General features: G+C 41.8%; 1 protein-coding gene across 2 annotated transcripts; it reads right to left on the reverse strand.

Moving 5' to 3' along the window:
- Window positions 1–921: 921 nt before the first annotated feature.
- melk (maternal embryonic leucine zipper kinase) lies at window positions 922–10,679 on the reverse strand. Of its 2 annotated transcripts, none has more exons than XM_062516305.1 (18): window positions 10,547–10,679; window positions 9,945–10,024; window positions 9,771–9,856; window positions 9,501–9,617; window positions 8,957–9,100; window positions 8,807–8,875; window positions 7,268–7,360; window positions 6,984–7,082; window positions 6,812–6,880; window positions 6,601–6,699; window positions 6,265–6,351; window positions 5,975–6,103; window positions 5,656–5,793; window positions 5,182–5,422; window positions 3,952–4,045; window positions 3,174–3,333; window positions 2,832–2,935; window positions 922–1,615 (listed from the first exon to the last, which is right to left on the reverse strand). In XM_062516305.1, the coding sequence occupies exons 1-18, from the start codon at window positions 10,636–10,638 to the stop codon at window positions 1,438–1,440; spliced, it is 2,079 nt and encodes a 692-aa protein (XP_062372289.1). In that variant the 5' UTR covers window positions 10,639–10,679; the 3' UTR covers window positions 922–1,437. The 2 variants fall into 2 exon arrangements, with proteins under 2 accessions (XP_062372289.1, XP_062372297.1); XM_062516313.1 differs by lacking the exon at window positions 10,547–10,679 and adding an exon at window positions 10,157–10,181.
- Between the last annotated feature and the right edge of the window lie 87 nt (window positions 10,680–10,766).

Consider the following 10,766-nt stretch of genomic DNA (forward strand, 5'->3'; position numbering starts at 1 on the left):
AACAGAAAAATCTGCAAACTCTCACCTAATGTGGGGATGAAACCTGAGAAACTTAATTGTTATCCAGTTGTGGACTTTCATATTTCGCCATACTTTTTGCCTATGGGGTCGGTTTATTCAGGATTCGTGTGAGCATGAACCTTTGTTGTGCAATTTTCTCACATTCCCACCGCAAAGCAAATGAACGCAGTTAGAAGAGCGATTTCAAACGAGTCTGCCTTCAGTTGGAAAGCGCTCATAAAGTATGTTAAGGTTAAGCCAAGGGCCGTTGTATTCAGACCAGATGAATCTTGGCTATTAATTGTGTTCTAAGCAGAAAGGTTAGTAGTCAAAGATTTTCGATCTGCTTTCAATCATAGCCGGACGAATGATGGTATCAAACGGTCCCATTTTTGCCAGGCCCCATGAACACACCATCACAGCCGATGGGTACACGGATTGGTTGTTGGCAGCATCATGTCACTCATAAGTCCGGATGGGTGGTAGCCAGATTCCATCCTGTAGTCTTTTACCAGCAAACCATTTCCATGTCCTCCTAATTACCGCTAACGCCACGGTGAAATGGTACAAGCAGCCACAACATCCATCTTCCCTGCTGCCAGGATGTAGTGCTATTGCTTGTGTTGTGTAGAAGCACAACTGAACACCCCCACAATGCGCCCCAACTAATGAGATCTTCTCAGGGACCTGAAAGTAGCTGAATGCCCTCCACAGCAGACTGTGAGGCACAGATCCAAAAGCATTTCGCAAGATCTGAAAAGCCAACCTGGATGTCACATCCTTCTGTTTTTGCTGTCTAAATGGGATGTCAAATTATACTTCTGTGTTCCAAACATCAAGAAAATCCCTGGAACATCTCAAACCAATAACCCAATTAAACAATAATAGATTATATGGCAAAGATGATATGACAGAAGGAGAGCTGCTCCAGTCCTTTATGACTCACAATATATCCACACACAACTCAAAAGGACTTCATACATACATTTTATCCTTCACAAAGTACAACATATTTTTTATTTTAACAGATTAATAAATGAAATGACTTGAAACATTAGTGAACGTACAAAGAAATGACATTATTTGCAAGGATGAATCAAAAGTGTGTGGTTACTACATGTGCATATAAATAAAATTGTTGGTACAAAAAAGATGTGCATTCAAATGACCTCAGAGGTACCATGGGCTGGTTGAGAGCTCTGAGTTGTGCATTACACATCTCCTTTTTTTTGCAAGACATGCTTTAAACAGAAGAAAGCAAATATGGTACAATAAAACACACTGGGTCTCTAAAGATCCTTCCATAATATCTCTCTTAGCTCCATCTTTTTTTGGAATCAGCCCTAACAGTCAAGATGTTAAGCACCATCAGCCTAGGAGGAGAGTGTTGAAGAGAGCGGAATAATGCATTTAAAATAAGGAGGGGACAGCTAGTGGTTAGACACTGCAGGTGGACAGAATGCCCTCAACCAGGTGTTTGTAGACCCAGGCATCACCCTTCAGCCGTTGCCGTCGAATGCCCACTACCTCAGGCTTCTGGAGCAGACACACCTCCAACTCAAAATGCAGAGTCACTTTCCCAAAGTCAGAGTGGGTCCTGCACGTTAGTTTGTACCTGATGGAGAGAGAGGGAGAGGGAGAGATTATTAGAGCATTATTTGTGATGGCAAGCTACTGCTTAGCTGCTACCTGGGAGGTAGTGATGCAAAGACTGACCTGAGACAAGAGGGTGCAGACTCATGTTTTCAAGTAAAAGAAGTGGAAGGGTCAATGAAAATTAAACTGGAGTAGTCAAATATCGGCTACAGACTAATACCAGTATTACGGTAATAAATACAAGTGTAATCAGAGACTGCAAACCTCCGTCAAGGCGAAATGCTATGCTCTCGCAATGCTAATGAAAGCGAAAGAATTAAAGGATGGGCCCTGTGATTTGGATACACTCCAAAATTGCCACCAAAAATCATGAACATTGATGGGCCAGGGAGTTTTTTTTTTTCTTTTTTTCGGCTAAGCCTGATAACAGAAAGACACACACACAATCAATGTTACACAATGGGTGTAATAATGTACCCCTAATTTCTTAACTGCAGATTTCTCCAGCAGGCTTTACATGGGAATGCATTTCTTTTCTTCATTCTTCTTATGATTAAAGCACATTCTGAATCTGAATTCTGAATTTGTAGAAAACGCCCTGTAGTTTATTTGCAATGTGGCTAACACAGGGAACTACAGTAGTAAAAACACGGGCTGAATAAACCCAATCAAGAGAGGATGTTGCACAGGCATGTAGTGTAGGTATAGTTTGGGACAGCATAAAGACAGAACAAAGATAAGTAACGTATTAGAGAGAAGCTGTAGGTAAAGATGACAGCAGTGAAATACAGTGACTGCAAGTAGCCCAGTGAAATATTATAGACACACAGACACACACACACATTGTGCCAAAGTATAACTATTTCACCATCTCCTTGCCGGATACGAGGAAGCATAACGGTCTTACAGACTCATATCTTTAATGAATACAAGAGAATGTTCATGCTGCATTTGTTTGACCAAAGGATGTTAAAAGTTGGGAGTGGTTCTGGCATAGATTTCGCCTTGTTTAACATCAGTGGTTCAAGTTGTGGCTTGGTTAAATTATAAGCACCCATTCCTTCCAGGCATAACAACAGTGGTTGTAGTTGTTAGAATTAACAGTTTCATAACAGGAACAAATTTGTCTGTTTTTATACCAAGAGAGAGAAAGAAATGAGCCAACTGTCAGAAACTGAGAAAGAGCTGATCAGAGAATGACAAAGTGTGACGTGAGACATTTAAAAAAATCTAACCCTTTCTGTACGAAGTCCACATTTTTCTCTGGCAGAATTCTGACGATCTCGTTGAGCACCTGGTCAGCGCTGGTTTTGCTGGTTAAGGTGACGTTGTACTGGGCCTGTGGGAGCAAAGGGCAGAGGGAGTCAGAGGCATAGATATACAGTATATATGTCTATGGTCAGAGGAGTCAGAGGCATAGATATATATATGTCTATGGTCAGAGGAGTCAGAGGCATAGATATACATCTATGGTCAGAGGAGTCACATGTAGACCGCAGACACCAGTGGATCCGTGAGCTGCAGAGAGCTGCAGAGCTGACAACAGAGAGGAGACAAGAGGAGAAGGCCAAGCCTACCTTGATCTTGCGGGGCCCGTCGCGTAGTGCCCTCTTCTTGCTGGGAGTGAGCATGGTGATGACCTTGTCCAGCCCACGCTCCAGGCTGCCAAACACCTTTCCTCCCTTACGCTTCTGTGCACTGTCACTCTGGCAACCAGCCGCGTCCAGTGAGCGAGACCTAAGAGAGCACAGAGTGAGATGCAGGCTTTTCCCATTTGCTTGTAAACCCTGGAGGAGCTCATAAAGCCCTGGGCAGGTTCATTCCTTTCTCTCAGAACAAAGAGGAGGAATCTTGAGGGGGCTGCTAGATAACTTGCATCCCAATGAAGCCCAGGGGAGATGGGAGATAAAGTGCTTAGAGCTGCAGCACAGGGCAAAAGTGTGATTAAAAGAGCACCTGTGATTTGTACAACATGATCTTTATGTGCCAGATAACAATGGCCTACTACCATATGCTAAAGCTTGATGCATCCAGTTCCCAATTCCCATAATTATTTGTAAATAAGAAAATGATGATAATTATAATAAGAATAATAATAAAGCAGTTTCAGATCTCTTAACATTTCCTTCAATAATTTCAAATACAGAATATATCCAATTAATCATAGTTTAACGTAGAATAAATGTATGTGGAATAGATGATCTTTAATGTCTTTAAACTCTAAATAAAACACTTTAAACTTTGACATTCTGATGACTGATTCCATGCACTTCAAGAGCATCCACCCTCTAAGATGGCTGTCTGAAGTGCCCCCTTGTCTTATTGGTGATTGGTGGGCGCTGGACTGGGTCTCACCTCCTCTCTGGGCTGAGTGCGAGCGCCTCCAGATCTGTAGTGTAGAGCTGCTGCTCCAGTGCTCTCCCCCGAGACTGCTCCGTACTGGCAGCGCCTACACACAAGCAGTCACAAGAACATGGGTCACCAACCAGCACACCTCCACACTGACAAATACACCTGTCAACATGGACGCGTGACACACACACACACACACACAAATCCCCAGTGCACTTCTCCAGACAGTGCTGTCGGACGCGGCCTATGAGGACCCTGATATCATTGGTCACTCTTAAGACAACTGAAGACATGTCTCTGAACCTGCAGACTTTGGCCCATCCACACCTGTCTGCACTACTTCAGTACAGAGGCTGCAGTAAGAGAACATAGTGCTAAATTAGCACTGCTAATACTTCTCTCCAGTAATGAAATGACTCACTTAATCATGACAAAGTGAAACAACCCACAACAATGTCCAAGTAAACACAAGCTACATTTTAGCACAGCACTTCAAGAAGAACTACTTAGGAAAACCTACACAATAAAAATCATCAAATGATAAAACCTGTTCAGCTTGGGACCTAATTATATCCATAGCTCATCCTGTATGCACTACATTGTGTAAACCGCTGTAGTTACAATCTAATGTGGCTCGTCTTGTGTCAGGTCAGACTAAGCTGTAGAATTCTATAGGCGACTTCTCCTCTGAAAATGTGAGCATTTTCTAAAAAGCTGTGAATACTCTTCAGCACTCCTTATTGTCTCTCTTATTACCAGAGGAGAGGGTATCTCTCTAGCTCAGAGTCTCTTGGTGAAATATGACATTACCTCCACAGAAAAAAAAGCTTATCTGGGTGAAATTAAACAAGTCATTACATATTTCACCATTTAATGATAAAATGCATAATTGCTTTTTCCTCTCCTCACATGCAACGTGCTGCTTTCCCATTCTCATAATTGGAAAAGGGCACACCTGAGATGCCAGTGATAATCATCACAAACAGCCTCCTAATAAACACCACATCAAGAAATATCACTCAACTCCTCATAGAAAAACACTCAATTAATTTGCCCTGATTAGGAAATACAATTTACTTGCAAATGCGTGTCTGACACATTGGAGATGATGACCACTGACGAGGATAGAGAACGGACTCTGAGGGGCGCCCAGCCTGACTACTGCGCTACCACACACTACATGTCTGTGTCTAGGCAGCTCACCGCCGCACTTGGCCCTGAGTGTGACAGTACCTGTGTTACCGTTGCAAGCGCTCGGCGTGGGTGGGCCATTCTTTGAGCGGTTCTTCTTGCTGATAATCGGGGTTCTTGGGGCAGGTAGAGCAAACACATCCCCACTGTTATTGGTCACAGCCATGTTTTCCTTATTCTCTCTGGCCCTATCGTGTCTCTCCTGTTTGCGGGGGTGTGGCTTGTCTCTGGGGGAGTGATCTCGGTCATCCCGCCTCTTCTCTGCTGAGCGATTGATGGCCCCCTATGACAAAAAAAGACATAAATCAATTTAGACATGAAAAAACAATGAAGAACTGACAAAAAAAAAATAAAAAATTACAGACAATAAACTGTTACATTTAATGAAAAAAGTTGCTATAGTAAAGTAATATATACACACGTCTAAGAGAGCAAAAGAGACTTCAAGTGAGACAAGACAAGGGAGTGAAAATAATTGATTGCAGAGGCAGAGTCTGTGGACTAAGTAGTTCTGACCGGGTGTTGTGCGTGTGCTTTGTTGGGGGTGAGGGGGAGCCACTGCTTGTCCTTCTCAAACCAGTCAGTAGGACAGGAGCCCACCACCACGGCCTCAGGCTGATCCTCCTCCTCATTGAAATGGAGGTTCCTCATGGTCTGAAGACACAAGAGTCACACTAAACCACAGAGCACCTCTGACAAGACACATGTTTACATACAGCAACGACCAGGATGCAAAGAGACACACAAAGATCAGCGGGACTGCTGTTCAGCACAGCATGATGAATCATGGGGATGAGGAGACACTGAGAGCCAACTGAAAAGCACTTCCTCTTACCCTGGAGTCTTGTATCGGTGAAAAGAGAATGTCTTGAGCTGATATGTCTGGCCTGAGGCGTACAGGTCGACCACTGTGCTTTTTGGCCAGCAGCAACAGATATGTGGCCGTGGTCTGATCATACTTCCACTTCACATAGAATGACAAGAATAAGGAACAGTCAGACAGAGGATAATGAGATTTGGGCTGTGCAGATGTAAAGGAGATTAGCTGCTGCCATCTAGTGTTCAATTTGAGCCAAATCATTTACATCACAGTTCAAAAGAAGAGGGTGAGGATGGGAAGAGTACCTCCGACACCAGCTGAATGGTGCTTTGTCTGGAACGCTTCATGTGAACAGCCATCTCTGTGATGCAGTCATCATCTACATGACCCAACTAGCCACACACACACACACACACACACACACACACACACACACACACACACAAACACACACAAAGCACAGAAGAGAGAAAATGTTAATCACTTGATACATAAAACAATATAGCTACATGATCCTAAGAGATCAGATGGAGAGGTCTGGAATACAGATACAATATCTTTATAAAAAAAATTTGCATGCTTTTAGACTCCCCAGAGGCTATAGAGGGACTATGAAAACACACAAATTGATTTGATCTTACTGGTCGTCTGCTGTGCCACTCCACAGGAGTGCTGTAGCCTTCCATTACCCACGGGTGAGCCAGCAGCTGCCTGACTGTCAGACGGCGCTTGGGGTCCACCTAGAGGACAAAAGCAGGAACAACGCTTCAGTTACAATACTCTCTAGTACAAACGCATACATAAACATTAACATCAATTAAACACTGGCATCACTGCATTCAGAACACCTACCTGCATCATCTGATTCAGGAGTAAGATGCTGGCAGGTGAGAGCCAGGGAGGATTGTTATATCTACCCCTCTGAGAGAGAGAGAGAGAAAGAGAGTCAGACAGACAGTGCTTGCAAGTATTCCTATTGGTGGCCTAGGCTTTGCAAACAGCTGTTTTCAAGAAAATGCCTTACTGTGATTTTTCGGTAAAGAGCCATGCAGTTGTCATCGTCAAAGGGGAGATACCCACACATCAGTGCATACAGAAGCACCCCCATGCTCCACACGTCAGCCTACACAATCAACAAAAGGGAAAATATAGGTAATGTTCTTATGGCAGCATGTATTTCTATAGTGTAGGCAGAATTGGTAAAAAAAAGACCTGTGACAAATCCACACAGGACACAAACTGAATACAGAGGCCGACCAGACTGATCAGGTATCTTTTTCTGCCTTCAGAAGAGGGTAACCCACTCACCTCAGAGCCAATGTAGGCTTTGCCCTGGATGAGTTCAGGGGCAGCATAGGCTGGGCTTCCACAGCAGGTCATTAGCTCATCTCCCAACCCTCCCTGAAATCACACAACCAACAACAAGCTCTTTTAGACGTAGTCCACAACACTCAACTGTTACATCTCCTGGTGGAATCTTAATCTTAATCGAAGTCTATTTAGGCTTGGACGAAAATCGAATTTTCCACCGTGGTGTTGATTTTGGAACATTTGAATGTGCATATCACTAACCTGCATTTCAAGTTAATTTTGGCAAATAAATTTGAAACTGTTACAACAAAATCCCCCGATATTCCATGACTTTGCATCAAGAATGATCAAATTCCCTGACTTTCCATGTCTGGAATAGACTTTCTAAAATTCCATGATATTCCAGAAATTACCTGTCCCGTGGGAAAACTTTAATTCTATTCAAATCCATGGTGAACACAAGCCAGACTTTGATTGCGAAAAAGTTTGCCGAACTGTATAGGAAATAACTATTATATTTTTATTATTTTTGAGTCGCCGGATCGGCGGATCCACCCATCCTCTGCGTTCCGGCACCTCCCACTTTACAAATTAAGCACTGATCATTCCTGTTGTATTATAATAGCATACAGTGCAGGGGGCTAACATCAGATTAACTAGAACTCATTCAAGAAAAATACCAGCAGGTTCTCATAACATAAGCTGCTACACCAATTCATTCTTCTTTTCTTTTCTACAGTACAAATTGACTGGGCACAACAATACCAACCACTCTCTGAAACCAGTTAGAGAGAGTATCAATTGATGTATTAGGATTAGATTAGTAGAAAATATGGATGACTACTGGGGCTAACAGTTTTCTGCTCAACTTCATGTCAAGTAGAAGCGCCATGTTTCTAAGCTCCATATCCAAATGAGATGAGGATACACGTAGCAACCCTCTTTGAACTTGGCAAGGTATTTCCCATCTTAAGTGATATCTTTCGGTTCTACTTCAATCAAACAAAATTTACCAGTTTACGAAGTTTTGTTTTCGCCCCGTTTACCAATGTAGCCTAATGTAAGATAACATCAGCAAATTGTAATAGGGAGAAATGATAATGCTACTGCAGTACACATTTGATACTCAAATATTGTGATTTCGTAATGTTATGGTATTTGTAAATATTGGAGGCCAACAAATTATGACACAAAATGCAATATAGTGTTTCTATTTGTAGTATGGTAGTGGCAAACCCCCCCCCCAAATCTAGCGATAATGACATGAAGAATGATATCGCCGATATTGCACGTAGTGGTGTTTACAGAAATGCTCAGATTTTTGGGTTTGCTCCTGCCAAAGGTCTCCACAAGTTCTTATGATAAAAGTAAAACATAAAATAAAACAAATAAAAACAAGAAAGGAAATAAGGTATAGGGCATTTAAAAAGATCAAACAAGCTACTGCTGTGTTTCAATTAATGCTGTCTGACAATTCCCATCCCTAATATTAACATCAATCAAACTCAGTTGAAGAATAAATCAAGCTCACAATACCTTGGGTTTGGCACACAAGCCAAAATCGATCAGCTTTAGGTTGTGATCCTCGTCAATAAGTAGGTTTTCCTGTGTTTGAAAGAGATTTCATTGTAAAAACGGAAAAACACATTTAAAACACCTGCCTATGCAGCATGCTGACTGACTCACCGGTTTCAGATCTCTGTGAGCGTAGCCCTTGCTGTGGACATACGCAAGTGCAGAAACAATCTGCCTGAAGAACACACGTGTCTCCTCCTCAGATAAACGATCTTTCGCAATGATGTAATCAAAGAGCTCCCCACCAGGACAATACTTCAGTCAATGTGTGTGACCATGGAAAAGAGCATATGTAAGAGAAACAAGACCCAGTGAGACCAGAAGGAGCAACAGATGCCACAGAACATTGTGGCAAATGTAACAGTCAGACCCTGTTTCACTTATATTACATGAACAATGGACTATCCAGACTCACACTCACATCGCCAAATAAAACCATAACAAACTATAGTTTAAAAAAGCGGTAGTCTACAATCAATCAGTGTTTTTTTTAAAAGTCAGACCATAATTATCAATTAAACTGAATATGAAAACGGAGTGCAATCAGTACAATTTAACAGAATAAAAAAAATACTTGTCTGTACATATTGGTCTATTTCCCACTTCTGATAAAGTAAATATGATGAAATGCAGGTTAAGAGTGAGATCAACACACCTCCAGCACCATGTAGATCTTGCTGTTGGTCTCCATGACATGGTAGAGACGACACACATGTTGATGACTCAGGTTTTTCATGGCTTCAATTTCAGTCTTCACACGAGGCAAATCATCCTGGAAACAAAAAGATGAAAAGCTGACAATCAAGTACATTTCACCGTCTTTACTCCTGGACTTACTCTGATCAATGAAAGAATGAGTGGGCAGAATCCTCCACAGAACAGTAAACCAGCACAAAATCCAAGTGAAAGCCCAAATTCAACTCACCCCAAGGATTTTCTTCTCCATAATTTTAATGGCCACTTTCTGTCCTGTCAGGATGTGCCGGCCAAGTTTAACCTTGGCAAAGCCACCTGCAAAATATGTTTGGTATAAGACATCTCAACCAAGCAAATGTCCACAGTACTACATGTAGCATCACATTCACGTGAAAATTCTCACCTGAACCAATGGTGTCGTACACTTCATAGTATTGAAACAACTCCGCAGCGTCTTCTGAAGGCATATTCCAAACCATAAAACTAGGACAAGACGAAATCCAGTAATTGACAGTTAGGGATAGGCAGGAACGGGTTACTTACATTTTTATTTTCAAAATATGATGTATTTACAAAAATACTAAACCATAACCAAAATATGATGTATTTACAAACCATCACGTTGCCAAATTTCGCAAAAAAATATTATGATTTCGACAGACATCAGCCAAAATGAGCGAACTTGCTGTAACAGTAGCGTTAACCAGTATCTCTCCTACAAATTAAATAACTAATGCGAAAACTTCAACTCTTTCGGGAGCAGTTAATGTTAGATTAGTAATCAATGGTCACTGGTTGAAATTACGCTAACGCAACGTTAGCCAACGATGCAAAGCTGGCTAGCGTCCCGTTAACGAAGTCTGTTTAATAATTCACATCTCCTATGATGACATCAACAACATCCAAGTAAACAGCTAACAGTATCCTTGCGAGTGAGGTTAATTACTCTGAATTAAACAACATTTCACAGTTGTGTCATAAAAACGAAACAATGCATCTTTCTACCTTTGGCTTGCTTTCCCGTCTTGCAGAAGTTTGAATTTCCCACTTTGTGACGCAACTTCCGGATGCAGGACATCTCTCACCAGAAACTTCATAAAGGTCTCTGGCCACGCCAAATGTGCAAGACAAGTTTTATCTTTTAAAACGAATACAGTACTTTGCTGAAAAAGATCTGGATGTCCAACACATTTTTGTTGAAAACTCTAATATTCACAACACTTTA

Source organism: Sardina pilchardus, chromosome 2, assembly GCF_963854185.1.
Source record: "Sardina pilchardus chromosome 2, fSarPil1.1, whole genome shotgun sequence".
In the NCBI taxonomy this organism is placed as follows: domain Eukaryota; kingdom Metazoa; phylum Chordata; class Actinopteri; order Clupeiformes; family Clupeidae; genus Sardina; species Sardina pilchardus.

Coding starts and splice junctions, on each gene's coding strand:
- melk (XM_062516305.1), bottom strand. CDS start 10,638: ATGAAGTTTCTGGTGAGAGATGTCCTGCATCCGGAAGTTGCGTCACAA. Junction 7,083..7,267: donor AAGCCTACATTGGCTCTGAG/GTGAGTGGGTTA, acceptor TTGATTGTGTAG/GCTGACGTGTGGAGCATGGG. Junction 5,794..5,974: donor CACCGATACAAGACTCCAGG/GTAAGAGGAAGT, acceptor TTGTGTCTTCAG/ACCATGAGGAACCTCCATTT.